This window comes from Pezoporus flaviventris, unplaced genomic scaffold, assembly GCF_033815535.1.
Source record: "Pezoporus flaviventris isolate CSIRO_AGI_PZ_B2104156 unplaced genomic scaffold, CSIRO_AGI_Pfla_v1 ptg000023l, whole genome shotgun sequence".
NCBI classification, from domain to species: domain Eukaryota; kingdom Metazoa; phylum Chordata; class Aves; order Psittaciformes; family Psittacidae; genus Pezoporus; species Pezoporus flaviventris.
The window spans coordinates 5,060,662-5,077,932 of record NW_026892571.1 but is presented as its reverse complement, the minus strand read 5'-3'; the positions used below and the strand labels follow the sequence as shown (position 1 = coordinate 5,077,932).

At 55.8% G+C, this 17,271-nt stretch overlaps 2 protein-coding genes across 6 annotated transcripts in view; one reads left to right on the top strand and one right to left on the bottom strand.

Annotated features, from left to right (window-relative positions):
* The window catches only part of SIL1 (SIL1 nucleotide exchange factor), a 98,293-nt gene extending 86,096 nt beyond the window's left edge, over positions 1 to 12,197 (top strand). For 3 of the 5 annotated variants that reach the window (XM_061456459.1, XM_061456458.1, XM_061456457.1), the window contains 3 exons: positions 8,005 to 8,101; positions 10,070 to 10,234; positions 11,741 to 12,197. In XM_061456459.1, the coding sequence (XP_061312443.1) occupies positions 8,005 to 8,101; positions 10,070 to 10,234; positions 11,741 to 12,091 (613 nt within the window). In that variant the 3' untranslated portion in view covers positions 12,092 to 12,197. The remainder of the gene's footprint in view (positions 1 to 8,004; positions 8,102 to 10,069; positions 10,235 to 11,740) is intronic. The other 2 variants (XM_061456461.1, XM_061456460.1) reach the window with 2 other exon arrangements.
* A 3,640-nt stretch (positions 12,198 to 15,837) lies between these two features.
* Positions 15,838 to 17,271, bottom strand: part of CTNNA1 (catenin alpha 1) — a 252,171-nt gene continuing 250,737 nt past the window's right edge. The window contains exon 18 of the mRNA XM_061456451.1: positions 15,838 to 16,961. Within this exon, the coding sequence (XP_061312435.1) occupies positions 16,674 to 16,961 (288 nt within the window). The 3' untranslated portion in view covers positions 15,838 to 16,673. The remainder of the gene's footprint in view (positions 16,962 to 17,271) is intronic.

The following is a 17,271-nucleotide window of genomic DNA, read 5'->3' as shown; positions in this document are numbered from 1 at the left end:
CCCTTTCCTCTGCAGGCTTCTCCCTCCCACTAGAGCAGCTTGCTCCAAGCCCCTGTGTCCAACCTGGCCTTGAACACTGCCAGGGATGGGGCAGCCACAGCTTCTCTGGGCACCCTGTGCCAGCGCCTCAGCACCCTCACAGGGAAGAGCTTCTGCCTAAGAGCTCATCTCAGTCTCCCCTCTGCAGGTTAAAGCCATTCCCCTTGGCCTGTCCCTACAGGCCCTTGCCCAAAGCCAGTTTCCTTTTTTAATCACAACTTGTTTGTGGATCTTTGGTTAAGCTTTAAGCTGAGCTGACATCTGAGGCTCTTGGAAGCTGAGCTGCTCCACTTGCCCTGGTCTTGGAGGGAGCTTCAGGTGCACAAGCCCCTCCAAAGCAGACCAGTGAGGCACTTGGCTGTCAGCAGTGAGTTTGTGTAGCTGGGGGTTATGTGCTGGTACCAAAATAGAGCTGGCAAAGCCAAGGGGTCAGGAGAAGAGAGAGACTCTAGGGTGTCCTCGGGAGCCTCACAATGTGCTGGGGAGGTGGGATTCCCGCCTGTGCTCGCTTTGTTCCTGTGTGCAATCTCCAGCCTGATTTCCTGTACCTTTATTTTTCTCTACAGCTATAAATACAGCCTGTCCTTTGTTGTTTGTGTGTGTTCAGCAGAACAATCTGGTGCGGTTGATTTCATTACAGCACCTAAGATTTTATTGTGCAGAGCTGCTTTTCACTCTTCTACTCTTCTCTGTGGTGAGGTGAGAAAGAGGAGGGGCTTCACTGCTACTCAACTCAGTCCCTCTGTTCACATTGCTCCTCTCTGTGCAGTTGTGCTTTGGGCAGCTCCTGGCTTTGGTTGACTCAAGGAATGCCCCAGCTCTGCTGCCTGCTCTGGTGATGCTGGGACAGTGGGTGCCAGCTGTGGGGACATCCTGCACCCCTGTGAGGTGTCTTGCTGCGGCAGATTGGCTTTTCTGTGCTTTTATTTCATTACTTACTTTTACAGCCCTTTGTATAAATCTAATTATCCATCTGTTATGCTACATTACAGCACTGCAGCTTGTCTGATGTGGCTTTTTGCCCTGCTCCAAAATACTAGCTGTCTTAGCCTTGCCCTGTCTGCGCTTAGGTGAGCCAGCTTACCTCCTCGCAGTGCTCCCAATGGCTCTTTACCTTGGCCACACCACGAGAAGCAGCTCTGCTCTGCGCTTCCACCTCAACATCCTTGTGACTGCAGAGGACCAGAAACTCACACTAAGTAATTCCCACTTACATCACCTATCTGAGAGCAGTTTTCCCTGGTTAAAGCCAATGTCACAGTGTCCCCAGGCAGTCTGGGGCTTGTTTGTAACAGGATGTTATAGCCTGCTGGCTTTCAGCAGGGATGTTGGAGGGCTCTTGAGAAGCTCAGCTATCTCTTGCTGGTGCCTGGGACATAGATACATGCTTGATAGCAAGCCAAGGTCCCTCCAGCTTTTGCCAGGCAGTCTTCCATGCTATTTCTGCCTCCCTGGGTGACTCATGCTCCTTGGTTTAAGTGTCACATTAGCCCATCAAAATCACAGTCACGTGCTCACCTCCAACTTATTCTCTGCAGTTCTGTTCTCCTCTTAGCAACAAATACTCAATAACCTAATTGCTCATTAAAAACCATACTTGCATCTATGTAATCCATTATGTCACGTTGAGACGTGTTGCTCTCACAGGGACGCTGCTGCTCCCCCGCTACTGCAATGAGCGCCTGGCTTGGTAGAAAGTGAGAAGGCAGCATGGCATTGAAGTGGAGATTTTCATCTTCTCAGGGGTTATTTTATGTCTCTCCTATATTCTGTGCTTTTGAACATCTAACATTGCTTTTATGCTTCACATCTTTCATGCGAAATTGTTGTATTGTGTTGCCTGTTGAAACCTAGTTTTCCTTTTGTCAGGTTTTCCCCCCCCTCACCCCTGCTTTCTTCTTGGCTGTATTTTGATTGGAACGACTGCTTAGGGCTCCATTTTCCTGGGTGGTTTTTAATCTCCTTAAGTCATAGCTCTGAAGGCCTTTGTCTGTAATAAACTCAGCTCTGAGCTGATGCTCGGAGAAGAGTCTTTCTAGGCCAGTTCTGTTGCATGCAGACCTCAGTGAGGGCTTTGGGTGTCTGTGCTTCATCCCTCCTCCTTCCAGCTCCAAACAGTCGCATGTAGCCTTGTTGGGGTTGGGGTTATTTTATTGTTACCTCGTACATCTCATACTGTGTGTGCAGATGTCCTTTTCTATAGCATGGGACTCTGCAGTAATGGACAGCCTGTGTTAAACATGTATTTTTATTTTATGCACCAACCCCTCACGTGAGCATCAGTTGCTGGTATCCCATGGCAGAGCCGGGTGGTTGTTTCAGAGGTTGAGAGGGCTGCAGAATCGTTTCTGTTGTATTCATAGAATCCTAGGATGCTCTAGGTAGGAAGGGACCTTAAAGCTCCTCCAGCTCCAACCCCTGCCACGGGCAGGGACACCTTCCACTAGAGCAGCTTGCTCCAAGCCCCTGTGTCCAACCTGGCCTTGAACACTGCCAGGGATGGGGCAGCCACAGCTTCTCTGGGCACCCTGTGCCAGCGCCTCAGCACCCTCACAGGGAAGAGCTTCTGCCTAAGAGCTCATCTCAGTCTCCCCTCTGGCAGGTTAAAGCCATTCCCCTTGGCCTGTCCCTGCAGGCCCTCGGCCAAAGCCCCCTCCAGGTTTCTTGTCCCAGTTATCCTTCTCTTAAGAACAAAGTTTCGAAGGAGATGTAGCCAACCGGTGCGTACCTGGGAAGTCTTGGATTTGGAGGTGGCAGGGCTCACAGCAGCTGATAACACTGCTGTTTCTGATGGGGATAGTTCATGCCATAGCCAGTACTTCGAATGCCACAGGTAAAGCATATTCTCCCCATGTGTCACTTTTCACTGGGACTATTTTAATGCTGTTCATTTCTTTCTTAAACCTGCAATTTACAGTTCAGTTGTGCAAGGATTAACAAGCTGCTGATCATCCTGCCTCTATTTTCTGCCCTTATTCAGAGTCTCAGATTTACAGCTGTAGTCTGGCCTGAAATTACTGAATTCCAGTCCAACCTTTAAGCATTGACACCATAATGATCAGTTTTATCTCTCTATCTATTATTTGTCAGGAGATTTTAACACGAATATACTTACAAGAGCTGTCAGAAATCCTCCAAATAGAGAGGCCTCTGCAAAAACCATTGGCCTTCTCATGGTGCTTTTGCTTGCATTGCTTTGGTTTTCCAGGACTTACAGAAATGACCTTTTTCATTGCCTTTCAAATTCCTACCCAGGTGTGATGAGGCACAAGAAGCCAGGCAAGGCCTGGAGCTGTAAAGCCACATTTCAGCCCCAAGCAAGAGCCTCGGTGCACTCTCATTATCTTCATTAACAGTTTTTAGTGTGAAAACCGGGGAGGGTGAGGTGAGCCACGCTGCCTGCTTCTGATCCTCAGGTTATAGCTCAGCCTAAAGAGACTGTACTAAATTTTTTAGGCTGTTTCACAGAGTTGCAGACTTTGATCCCTGGCTTTGATTTCCCAGGTGGCATCGCAGAGCGCAGGTTCTGGCGAGAGAAGAGCCCTGGCTAGCCCCGTGATTATCTTCCCTTTTCACCATCACCCAGGCTTTCATCAAAGCCCCAGCTCCCCAGCCTGTGCCCTGGGGGGGCGGATGCAGACAGTGGCGGTGAGAGTGGGTGTGTGGCCCCCACCACAGCTCCAGCCGGGGCAGGGGAAGTGCTGTGCTCAGCACCCTGCTCCTGCCCGGCAGAGCATCCCCTCCAGTGCACTCCCCCTCTCACCCCTCTCTTGGTCTTTGCCTGGCCTCAGCAGGATGCTCGGAGCGAGGTGACCCTGGTTTCTCTCTAGGGTCTGTTTGGTCTGTTGGCTACAACAAGCAGGCCAAATGAGAAATGCTCCCTGTGTCTTCGCGGGTCCCGGGGTCCCTCTGCACCACTTGGCTTTCCTTTGCTCAGATGTACTTTAAATCTCAATCTAATTTTGCTGCCGTATCGCAAGTTCCCACCTAACTCAAGAGCTTCTCTTGCCTCAGGGCTGTGATGCTGCTTTTCAGTCTTCCCACGTCCCTCGCATGTGCGGCCTGGGAACACTCGAAAAGTCTCTCCTAAATTTGTCTGTGTGTACTCGGGGTCATCCTAGGAGCAATAGGGTGTCTGTCTCATAATGGATAGCACTGATAAAATCCCTTGCTCAGCAAAACAGGAGCTGCTTTCATGGAGGCAGTTTGCCAGTGAAGATGGCAGAGAACCCCATGCTGGATTTCAGCAGCAAGAGCCACATCCCCTGAGCTGCTCCTGCTCCTTAACATGCCCAAAACAGTGTCCAGGGAGAAACAGCAGCGGTCCCACGAGCAGGTCCCTGACATCAAGCTGCAGGGGAATGGCAGCACGTTGGGGATTGCAAGCTGCAGCCCATGGGGAGGCTGTTTGGAGGGCTCTGATCCATTGTGCTGGCGGGTCCTGTGGCTGCTCATCCTCGTCTTAAGGTCTTGCTGCTTCCACAAAGAGCTTTAATGGAAGAGAAAAGGGAGAAGGGTGCAAACGGCTTGTGGAAGGTGCTGGGTCCATCCCTGCCTTCACCACCCACCAAGGCAGGACCTGCCACGGGGCACAGGGGCACTCTGACAGTGCTGATCGCTGCGCCTCAGCCTGTGGGTTTGTGGCTTCTCCCCTCTCCATGCGCTGTTGAGGCTTGTGGTGTTCTGGCAAACCAGCCTTGACTGTAATAATGTCTGGCCCCTCGTGGGAAGTTGTAACTCCAACGCAGTGAAATAGAAACTGGCAGAAAATGGAGCGTTTCCTTCTGCCGCTGCAGCAGGCAGGCTCCGAGGGGGGGGTGCTGCTGGCTTTCCCTCTTTCCCTCCCCTGCTTTTTGTGTTTTCCCCTCCCCACTGAAGGGCATGGTCACCCTCCTCCAGCCACGCAGAGGGAAACGTGCTGGGCTGATGGAGCACTTCCATAGAACCACAGAACCCCAGCCTGGTTTGGGTTGGAAGGGACCTTAAAGCTCATCCAGTCCCAACCCCTGCCACGGGCAGGGACACCTTCCACTAGAGCAGCTTGCTCCAAGCCCCTGTGTCCAACCTGGCCTTGAACACTGCCAGGGATGGGGCAGCCACAGCTTCTCTGGGCACCCTGTGCCAGCGCCTCAGCACCCTCACAGGGAAGAGCTTCTGCCTAAGAGCTCATCTCAGTCTCCCCTCTGGCAGGTTAAAGCCATTCCCCCTGGCCTGTCCCTACAGGTCCTTGTAAATGACACCTTAAATTTGTACTCGGCAAAGTCACAATTCCAGGAGCTTTGGAAGGAGGCAGCAATGGGAAACATGAACGTTGTTTGTCTTGGGGTCAAAATGGTGCAGCTTCAGTGTTGCAGGGTGCCTGTGGTGATGTGGGTGGCAGCCCCATCACTGCTAGATGAGCTTGTCTGCAGGGGTCCCTGGGAGAAGCCGGGAGCATCAACCTGAATTAGCATTGGAAAGCACAGAGTAGAACTGGATGAGCTTTAAGGTCCCTTCCAACCCAAACCAGGCTGGGATTCTGTGATTCTATGGAAGTGCTCCATCAGCCCAGCACGTTTCCCTTTGTGTGGCTGGAGGAGGGTGACCATAGTCTTCAGGAGCAGAATGATGGATGGATGTGATGGACATGGGCATAGGATGGGACAAGGGCTTCAGCCATGTAGGGAGGGCCACATCTGGAGGGGATGTGATGTGACCCCACAGTCAGAGTGGGTCCTCCCAGGGCAAACTGGGGCTATTGAGGGCAGTGGGGTCCCTCTTGGGAAGCTGCTTTACCTCAAGCACAGTGCTTGTGTTCAGTCCCCATAGGCTTGTGGCTGTTCCTCACCCGGGTTTGAAGCGGGTTAATCTCAACTCTCAAATCTCTGCCATCACTGCAGCATCATGGGGTCTCATTGGAGGCGGATTTCATCCCTATCCCAGTCTCAGAGCTTCATCGTGGGGAATGTTGTTGCTGGTGCCACCATTCCCTTATCCATCAGGGCTCACAACAGGGTGAATTTCCCATGCAAGTGCTCCCCAGTCTGTCTCATTGTATTTGGTTCTCTCCAGGCTGCTTTGCCCTGGGCCTGACAGTGCAATTTGTACAGATCTGGGCTGAATTTTCCAAACATTCAGATGAGTTGGTTTTGTTAGTGGGAAGCCTGGGCTATTGATAGTAGGCGTTAACCACTGAGAAGTGAGCAGTGCTCCTGCCATCCGGGAGGGCTTCCTGACCCCCAGAGGTGCTCCTTGGCAAAAACTCCATGGTTCAGAGATTTTAGTTAGCTCTCATCCTGCAGGTGAGCAGCCAGGCATGGAGGGGCAGTTCCATTCGTCGCTTGCGTCCCTTGCTAGGAGAGGTTTTGTTATTTATTGTAGACAGATGTGGCAAAGGCGCTTGGATATCCCAACCTTCTGTGCTCCTTGAATGGCACCAGGAGGTCTCCAGTGAGAGGAGATCCTCTTCCAGTGCAGGCATACTCAGAAAGGCGCACGCTTGCCCTGGTCTCCCTTGCCCAGAGTGACTGCCGTGAGTGATTCTGCTGCTGTTGGTGTGGTGAGGTTGGGGAATGCCCGCGTCCTGGAGCGTGCATCAGGTCCCAGCTGGACCCAGGCACCAGAGGCTGGTTTGCTCCCAGGGCCGCTGCAGCCCGTGGGACCGTGCAGTGAGAATCTCCTCTGCAGGAGGATCCTGAAGCTCCTTCCTGGCCTGTCCGGGCAGGTCACGGATGCGCCTGTGCTCGGCAGGGGCCTGCGCTGCTGCAGCAGGTGAGCGAGGAAGGAGGAATGGAAAGTGGCTCCCAACAACCCCCTTCCCCTGCCTCGAGGTCAGCCTGGTGACTGCGGTCAGAACCCTGCATCCCGGGGGTACCGGTGACTCCTGGCGCTGCGGGATGCAAAGCCCGGGCGCAGCAAGGGGGGTTCCTGGCACCTTGGCTCACCCAGATGAGCTTAGTGCTTAGGTGGAGCCATGGGTTTAACGGGGAGCTGCTTCCTGCCCAAATCCGTTTGTCTTCTGGGCTCTATTACAACCCTGCCTCTGTCTCTCTTGTCTCTTGGCTGGTGCTGGGCTCTGGCTGCTCCAGCAGCTTCCTGGTGGCGGTCAGAGCTGCGGGTGTTCTGCTGTAGCAGGGACGCGTGGCCTTTGGCTGGCTGCAGTGCCATTGCTGCTTCAAAGAAGAGCAAAAGCTCGATCAAGTGCTGGAGCTCTTCCTCAGAGCACAAGAGGCTGTGATCGGGGATGGAGGCTGTGAGAGCCCTGCCAAAGAGGGAGCCTGTAGCACATAACCCCTGCCTGCCGCCTTCAAAGAGGTGCTAGCAGTGAAGCATCTGTGCAGCCGGTACCCAGGGCCATGGTGAGCAAGGCTTGGCCTTGTCTGAACCGGGGGCAGCTGCTCTCGTCCAGACCTGGGGGTTTAGCCCGGGCCTTGCAGACAGGATAGGGTCCTGTGCTTGCAGTCCTTGGGGAGGAGTGCTTGCTGTGAGAGGTGTGTGTGGTGAGGCCAGGCGCGCTTTGAGATGGAGGCACCAGGACAAGCAGAGCCGGTGCTGCAGCCAAGGGGTGCTTAAATAAAGGAGCATGTTGGCAGCGAGGAGCACGAGAGGGGAACCAAGAACTGAAATGGAAAAGGCTGTTAAGGAATAGATGTGATGGGAAGCGAGAGGATCAATAGCTGCGAGGGAAGCATAGGGGAGGGCTCCCTGCCAGGGGAAGATGGGTAGGACACATGGTGGGGTGGCACTGGTGGCTCCGTGTGCCCTTCCCCAGGCCCCTGCCATCCTTTCAGGCTGCATCGGTCATGTGCTGTGTGTGAGGTGGTCTGCAGGGCTTCACACCTTCACAGCCGCAGGCTGCCAGCAGTGGGAGAACGGGGATGCTGTGGGATCAGGCTGGATTGGGCCTCGTTTGTGCCCGCTCTGGGTGCATCCCACCCTGCTGTGCCTGCTCTGCTGGTGACCTGCCTTCCGCTTCCTTCCCGGCAGCAACCCCAAAGTCCAGATAGAAGCGATTGAAGGGGGGGCACTGCAGAAGCTCCTGGTGATTCTGGCTACGGAGCAACCCCTGGCTGTCAGGAAGAAGGTGAGTGAGTGGGGAGGCACCTCGGGGAAAGCTGCTCTTGTGCTGTAAGCGCTCCCTGGGGCACCAGTGGCACCGGCAGCCTGCGGGTCCCTGCTCTGCTCCCCACGCTGGGTGGGCTTTGCTCCCAGGGCTGCAGGGCTCAGCCAGCCCCGCAGAGGACAGGGCTCGGTGCTGCGGCTCCTCTGTGGGGCGAGGGCAGCCGGCAGGGGCTGACGGGCACGGAGCTGCCGGTTGGAGGGAGGCGATCACTGGAGCCAGTGCTGGGTCCTGCCCTCGGTGGCTCTGGAGCGAGCGGAGCAGCGCTGAGAGCCCCCAGCCAAATGTGCAGCCCTGTCCATCGGGCCGGGGCTCCTCGCCGGGCTCCCTGGAGCATGAGATCTCATTACCCTCGCTGCAGCGCGTGGTGCCACCTCGGCTTACGGGCCGTGCCGCTGTCTGCTGCTCCCCACATCCCAGCCCCACCACATAACAGTGACCTCCTGCGAGAGGGGTCCCATGGGGCGAGGGAGCCAGCAGCTCGCTCAGGTCAGTTCACCTGCTGCGTGCCGACAGTGACGTGCTGCTGGTGTTCTAGCACCACCGGGCTCCCCTTTAGTCCGTGGTAAGAGTCCTCCAGCGAGCGAAAGGCACAGGAGAGGCTGGGGAACCCCTTTGGTTTCGGCCATGGGTGTGAGGAGGTCCCAGCTTGAGAAGTGCCCCATGGGATGCCCCATCCTCAGAACACCTCCCAGGAGTGGCCATGGCTCAACCCAGAGCTCGTTTGGGGTGGGAAGGGGTGGCTGGGTGTGCAGACACCCTCACCAGCATCCTTGAACCGCTGCGTGCTGGGTGTGGGACAGCTCTTCCCAGTGAGCCTGAACTGGTCCCACAGGCAGCCGCTGGAGAAAAGGGACAGGGATGCCCTCGGTGTTGTCCACGTTCACGTGCGGCGTTATGAGAGCCTCCGAGGGTCAAACCCCCTTTTCCAGCAGGACAGAGGCTCTTAATTTCCAGCTCCCACGCTGTGCCTCTCAGCTCTCTTCAGACCAGGATCCCAAGCACAGGTTGCTGCCCCAGCCCCTCCCCATGCCTCCCTCCCCGGTGCACAGCTGAAGCCAGAGGTGCGTTTCTTCCCTCCGCTGCCCTTTGGCCTGTGCTTAAAGCAGGAGTGAGAAGCGTCCTCGGCAGCAACTCTGAAGATGGAAAATAGGCGCAAAGGGGACTGGGGGAGCTGTCGGCTCGGATCTGTCCCTGCGCAGCGGGGATGTTCCCTCCGTGCTCCTCGGTGCGGAGGAGCCGGCTCCGCTCCCGCCCCGCCGCGCTCAGCTGCAGCCCTGCCCCGGGCGCTCAGCCCATCCCCTCTGCAAGCCGGGGCCGTCACAACCACACCGGTGCAAGGTTCGGCTGCCCCTGGTGCTCACCCCGCGCTGCTCAGGCCCAGGAGGGACGTGCGGGTGATGCTGCAGCAGCACAGAGCTGGCTGGGGGCCGTGTCCTGGGACACATCCTGGTGGTGGCCTCTGGCCACAGGGGTGCAGGGGGAGGATGGTCCCCAAGCGCCCAAATCATCTCGAGGGGGTCAGGCTCTGCTGAGCGGTGCTGGACCCCCCCTTGCCCTGCGTATCCCATAGCCAGGCTCTGTACTGAGGGCTGGGGGAGTGAACTGCACGGAGAAGCAATGGTGTTGGGTGCTGGCAGCAGGCCCCTCTGGTTGGTCCTTCTAGCAGCCATGGTGACGGTCCAGGTTGGAGTTTGGGTGGAAGTCACCCAGGTTTGGGCAGCCTTGCAGCACCAGGAAGGGCTGGGATCAGGATAAAGGGGACTCTTGGAGATAGCCCTCAGCAAGGAGCAGTTTCAATGCACCTGCTGGGGAGCTCCACACAAGTGGGCTGGAGCGCGTTCCTCCTGTCCCCATGGCGTGCAGTAAAGAGAGGCTGTGCCAGATGCGGCAGCCATGGGCACGGTGCTGATGGACCTCTCTCCCCACCAGGCGCTCTTCGCGCTCTCCTCCATGCTGAGGCACTTCCCCTACGCCCAGCAGCAGTTCCTCAAGCTCGGCGGCCTCCAGGTCCTCAGGAGCCTCTTCAGGCAGAAGGGGATGGAGCCCCTCCACGTCCGCGTGGTGACGCTGCTCTACGACCTCATCATGGAGAAGGTGAGGAGCTGGGAGGGAGGGGATGGGACCGAACAGGCACCCTCACCCCCTCACTCAGCATAGGGGCCGTCGTGCATCCTCATGGGATAGGGGTGAGGAGGAACCCATCGACCACCGGTGCTCTTGGGATGGGTTCCCTCCAGCTGCAGGACACGAGTGCCTGGGAGAGCTCAGAGTGAGCTTAAACCACGTGCCAGGGACCAGGCACCAGCCACTGCTGCTGTGCCCCTGCCGCTGGAGGGGCCCCGTCCCTGGAGCCCAGCCCGAGCCAAAGGGGTTTATTTCCAGATACCTTGGATTACTGCTGTAAATGTCAGTTTGAATCCTGCCTGTCCTCGCCATCGCTGCTCGTTCAGTGTGTGTGTGCGCCGGTTCTCCAGAGGATGGAGATTAAATCCACTTTCTGTTTATAGCCAATTTGTCCTGCAGGTTATTACTGCTGCAGTGCTGGGGTCTCGGGCACCGCAGAGCTTTGGCTGTTTTAAACCAGTTGTTTTCCAGGAGCCTTTGTAAAGGTGCAAATTCTTTTAGCAGGTCTGAAATCTGCGCAGGTGCTGGCTCTAACGTGCAGCACTCACAGAACCCCAGACTGGTTGGGGTTGGAAGGGACCTCAAAGCTCACCCAGCTCCAACCCCAGCCATGGGCAGGGACACCTTCCACTGGAGCAGCTTGCTCCAAGCCCCTGTGTCCAACCTGGCCTTGAGCACTGCCAGGGATGGGGCAGCCACAGCTTCTCTGGGCACCCTGTGCCAGCGCCTCAGCACCCTCACAGGGAAGAGCTTCTGCCTAAGAGCTCATCTCAGTCTCCCCTCTGTTGGTTTGCAGTGCGAGGTGAGCAGCCCGTGCCGCTGCAGCACCACCGTGGTCATCATTGCAGAGGCCACCGGCCGAGCCGGGAGGATCCATTGAGGAATTCCATGTTACCCACAGCTGCTGCACCACTTGGGCCCCGCTGGTGTTGGGGAGGTGGTGGGAGGTTTCCTGGCCACCCCCTCTGGCCCCGGTGTTCCTTGGGGCAGGTCCCTGCCTGCCCTGGCCCCTGCGGGCACCGTCTGGGCTCAGCAGCATCCCTGAGGCATTCCGGTGTTTGGGGTTTCTGGACAGGCTGGGAGAGGAAGCTCCGGCTGTGGCTGGAGGAGCCAAGCTCTCCCCCCGGTCACAGGAGCAGCACAAAGCCCCGCAGTTGTGTTTGCTCCGTGCTGCAGGAGCAGCTCCAGCAACAGCCCCAGAGACTTCACAAGTCTTGTGCTGAGCTTCTTCCCCTCGAGACCCTTCCAGCCCCACGCGAGACTGAATCCGTTGGGCGCCAAGAGTTTCCCAGGGTGGGCAGACAGCTCCTGTGGATAATTCCATGTCAAACACAACCTCGGCTTGGTTTCCTGTTCCAAGTCACCCTGCAAGGCGGCGTTCCCGGGTGTGCACCCTGCTCCCCCGCCACGTGCTGCCTCCCGGGAGCAGTCACTCTGTGACGAGGACATTAATCCGTGTCCCATCACTCCCCACAGATGCTGCTGGAGGACTCGCAGCACGGGGACCACCTGGAGGAGAAGCTCCAGCAGTACCGGCAGGTGAAGCTGGTGCCGGCGGTGGTGGAGCAGGACTGGTGCGTGGTGGTTTCCAACCTGCTGGCCGTGCCGGAGCACGACAGCCGCGAGAAGGTGCTCAAGATGGTGGGGGTGCTGATGGCCTTCTGCAGGGAGCGCTACCGCGGGGACCCGGCGCTCAGCACCACCCTCAGCCTCCTGCGCAGCGAGTACGAGGAGCTGGCGGCGGAGGAGCAGAGGGAAGGGGACAAGGACGGGTACTTCGGGGAGCTGCTGGGCTCTGTGAACACCATCATCCAGGAGCTGAGCTGAAAGCAGCCCTGGGATCCCTCCGCTCCAGGTACTTCAGGGCAACAGCGGGAGTCTGGATGGCACCAGTGTACGCGCACCTCTGAATAAACGCTGGACTCGCTGAGCTCCCAGCACCGCGAGCGCGCCAGCAGCCTCATTAATACAGCCCACACGTGTGGGGCACGTGTCCCTTCCGTGGGGAAATACAGGGAGCTGCCTTGGAGGGCATGAGGTGAAGCCTCAGCTTCCATTGCCCCGACCTTCCGAGGGTTCTCAGTCTGTCCGCAGGGTTATTTGGGGTGGGAAGGACAGGGGGATGCGGGGCTGCCCGTGCTGCACAGAGGGAGGTGTTTGTTCCTGCAGCTCTGCTCTGCCTTTGTTCTGCCCCACGGTGCCTGAGCTTGGTTTGCCTCTGGATGAAGCATCTCAGCACCCACACGGCACCGTTTGCCTTTGGATTGCGTTGTGCTGGTACCGGGGGACAAGCAGTGGCTGGAGGGGCTCTCTGCAGCCTCTGAGCCAGCCTTGGCTTGGAGCAGGACGATCCCTGCTTCACTATTTCAGCCCTTCTTGAGGCTGAAGTGTTTCTGGCAACCATTTACAGCACGTCCCTTGTCACTGTAAAGCAGTGGGGCTGACTGCACATTATTGAGGAGTTTGCTTTTTGTCCTTCTCTTTCAGGTTTCGGTTCAGGCTGTTTTGCTGGCATTAAAAATGACTTCTCTTTCTTCTGAATGCGTTCCTCAGCCCGTCCTGCCGGGGCTTTGCTGGGCAGGTTAAAACCAACCCAATGGCAGTGGCCAGGGCAGGAGCTTTCCTGCAGGAAGCCCGAATCCCAGAGCAGGGCTGGGGGAAGAGCTGGGGGTACCGGCACAGGGATGTCCCTGGTCCTGCCTGGCCCCATCCCTGCTGCACTGCTGGGCTTAAGGAGCTGGGGCAGGTCCAGCTCCTCCTGACAGCCTGAGTGAGGAGGGAGCCAGCAGCAGCTGGGGCAGCCCCCTCCCTTCAACCCCCAAAGCCAGAGCCCTGCTTTCTAATCTTAAATGCCTTAGAGCTGTGAAGAGCAGCAGCAGCAGCAGCGCAGCTGAGGAAGTGCACAGCGTTAAAGGAAGCAAAGTAAATGTAAAGTAAGGACCTCCTGGCCTGGCTTTGAGCCCTTTGGCAGTGGAAGGCAGTTGTGGTGCAAAGGCTTTTTGAGGCCTTGGGCAGCCTGGTCCTCTGATGCTGCTCAGTGACCTTCGCATCGAGCTGTGGTCAACCCCACATCCTCCCTGCCCAAAGGGCTCTCCTCTGGGAGGGGGGATGTGCAGGAGCCCCCCCTCCTGTTTGGGGCACCCTGCAGTGGGGCTGGGATTTGCTCCCCCACCTGCCCTTGGGGTCATTCCGGGGAGGCAGCTGCACGGGGGTGCTGCTGTATCAGCTTTGCACCTTTGGGTGCCTTGCCCTTCTCTGCACCCATCGTGTCCCACCCAGCCAAAAGAGCCCCTGGCCCATGGCTGCCCTGCCTGGGGCTGGGCTTTGAGCCGGCAGCAGCAGAGCTGGGGTGGGCAAAGGGAGAGCTCTGCACGTTAAAGGCATTTGCTGAACAGCGTTAAACCTCGGCCCGGGAGCCTTCACACGCAGTTAAAGCAGCACGGATTCAACGTGGCTGAAGTGAATTAAGAGCACTTGAAATCTGGAGTAAGACGATCTCCCGGGGGGTTAACGTGGTTTCACTAATGAATGCACTTCAGAAGACAATGTGGGCTCATCTTCCTGTGCAGGCAGGGCCCTGGGGCGGGCAGGGGGCTGCTGAGTTGGGCATAGCCTCACGGGGTGCTGCCATCCCACAGCAGCACAAAGAACCCCGAATGCTTCCTGTTCAGAGATGTTTTGGGATGTCTCAGTGCCCTCCTCTTCACTGGAGAGTGATGCTGAGCTGATGGGGGAGCTTCAGCTCATGGCTCACCATCAGAGGTGGTGCTGGGACCCTTTCCCACCTCACACTCACACAGCTTTTCCAACAGGACGCAGTTGCACTCCCTCCCTCCAAGGTGTTGCAGCTGCACAAGCCCTTCCCCTGTGCTTCATTACATCGAGCAGTAATCACTGTAATTCTTTCCATTTGTCTAATAAAGCTGAAGCTTCGCTGGAGTCCGGACCCCCCTCACTGTGCAGCTCAGCATCACTGTGCAGGGCAGCATCACCATGCAGCTCAGCATCGCTGTGCAGGGCAGCATCACCATGCAGCTCAGCATCACCATGCAGCTCAGCATCACCATGCAGCTCAGCATCACTGTGCAGGGCAGCATCACTGCACAACTCAGCATCGCTGTGCAGGGCAGCATCACCCCCTGATGTGCTGGTGCCACACGGGAGGATGAAATTACCTGACACTCTCTTCAGCTGGGCCTGTAGTGATAGGACAAGGGGGGGATTGATGGGTTTAAACTTAGAACAGGGGAGGTTTGGGTGGGTATAAGGAAGAAGCTCTTCCCTGTGAGGGTGCGGAGGCGCTGGCACAGGGTGCCCAGAGAAGCTGTGGCTGCCCCATCCCTGGCAGTGTTCAAGGCCAGGTTGGACACAGGGGCTTGGAGCAAGCTGCTCTAGTGGAAGGTGTCCCTGCCTGTGGCAGGGGTTGGAGCTGGATGAACTTTAAGGTCCCTTCCAACCCAAACCAGGCTGGGGTTCTACAATTTGACCTCTCCAGACACACACACTCCTGTGAGGAGCAGCTCTTGGGTGGCACTGTGCTGGGTCTGTGGTCCCTGATCCCCTTGAGCTTCCCCTCAGCTGTGCTTCCAAAGCAGCTCCCATCAGGTAGAACCCTGTTTCCCTCTGTTGTTCACCTGATGCTCAAAGTTTGCAGCATAAAATGAACTGACATTTATTTAAAAGCTAAATACACATCAATCTGTCTGTACATCCTAATGGACGGGGTGGGGTTTAGAGCGCATTAGTGGATTGGATTTTGGGGGGAGTAACGAATGTATTTTGGAGGGAGCCACTGCGCAGCCTGGGGATGTGACCTTCAAGACAATTATATTAATACCAGGAGAGAAAAACCTCGTATTAGTGTAAAAGCAGTTAAATAATTACAGCTAAAACAAGCTCTACAGCTTAGCTGCTCCATTAACCCTTCAACATCCATGGCAGCAGCAGGTTTGTACCCTCCGAGCATGTTAAAGGTGTATGAAAACCATAATTCAGTTAGTTATTCTGGCCTCAAGAGGCTAAAACGTTTGAAAACACAATAAATTTGGCAAAAATCCCCCAAGACCCATTTAGCTGAATTCTGCTCCGTGTTTTGGTAACATGACAGCAATAACCTTGATACGGTAAATTATAAGCTGATCAAGGTAAATAAAATTATAACGTAACATTGCCAAGGCTCGGCTCTGAAATTCAGATGCAGTTTAAAACATTAACTACAGAGCAGGCTGCTTTCCATTTTAATGGCTGCTTTATGGAAACAGCAAACGCGACTTTGACCTGTGCAAGCACCTCTCCTCACACGCCGGACTTCATGGGCACGTGTAAAACACACTGGAATCCATAAGGTCTAAATCAGACAGCACAATTATACCTTGCAGCTACAGTTATCGCAAATAACGTATAGTCTAAATTGCAGCCTGAGCAAACAGCTTTCCTGGGTGCCTCTGGAAGCCCAAGGCGGGATGCAGAGCAATTATGAGGAATGAGCACGAAGCTGATTTGCATCTGAATGGTGGGGGGGTGGTGATGGGGGAGCCGAGCCCGTTCCCTTCACAGCACCACAATACACCAGCTGGGCAAAGCAACTTTATTAGTGTCCCACAGCAAAATACATGAGGAAGCTGTAAGCAGGCAGTCGGTTTCCCCCCCGCTGTCACACAGGAGTAAGCAGCCGCCTCCACATCAGCCGTTCCCATGGGTTTGCTCCGGGTGCTGCCCCAAAAAGGCTGCTGGCAACGGAACCCACGAGGGCTCCGTATCCGTGTGGGAACAGCCCAGGGGCCGGGAAAAGCGGCATCGCGCAGCGGATGTGCCACCGGGAACATGGGGAACGCGACCCTCTCCCTCCACAGGCACAGGGAATGGCGGTATTCCAGGTGTTCCCTGCCTGGGCACGCGTCTCCCGCTGCGTTTCCATACTCCTCTGAGCACACAGAGCTTGTTCCCTCTCTCCACCCCAGCAGCAGGAATACGCTAATCCACACAATACGTTCATTAGTTTCTCTTTGCCTGAAAAGATCTAATTCCCCTCACTGGATCACAGCCTCCGAGTAGCATGAGTCAACTGTCAGTGTTAACCGTTAGTGTTACTGTCAAACCCTCTTTGGTTATAGGATGGTTTATTTAAAGCAGGATTATACAAAACGATTTTCAGCTAGAAATACCCCCCTGAAATCTAAAAGCCATCTAAAGGAACACGCTCCCGCAGGCTGAAGCTACGCTGACCGATAGGAATTAGAAATCTGAGTCGTTCCCCCACAGGATCTAAAGAGAGTTATCAAAATTATATTAAGGAAATACATTTTGAGGAAGGGTAAACTTCTGACAAATCCTTGGCATATGAAAAGCAGAGTTCTGGAAGGAGCAGTAGTGGGCTACAGAAAGAAAGGACCGAGACACAGACCTCGCTTTAAATACTCTCCATGGCCTTGAATTCACTGAGGGCCTGCACCGGGTTCACGTGTTTCTTCTGGGATGCTCTCTTGATTTTAGTTTGGGTTTCGTCCTGTTTCTCCCTCTTGACCAGGGGTTTCTTCTCCGGAGCCTTCATCTTCCAGGAGACGGCGGGAAGGTTGAGTGAAGCCATTCCCTGGGACTTCTGGTACTTGGTGGATGCCACATAGGAAGCCTTCACGGTTTGCACCACCGCATTCATCAGGTTCTTGGCTGCTTGGATAAGGGACATGGCACTGTCCACCTGCCAAACAGTGACACACACGTGTTACACGGCATGCAAACCACAGGAATACAGCAGTCCAGAAAACACCACGGTCCTGAGGGATAAAAACACTCAAACACTCATTTTTCTGGGTTTTCTTTTGAAATCTGAGGTTCCAGCTTTAAGGAGATGTTTTTGTTTAGGCACTAAGTGGTGAAAACGTGACTTGTGCCACCAGAAATAAAGGGCAGTGTTTCCCCACGATCCGTGCCTTTTCCATACTAACACTGACAAGATTTGGATTCTCCTGTTTGCTTTTGTGACTAAGCTTTAACAGTAGCTTATTCTC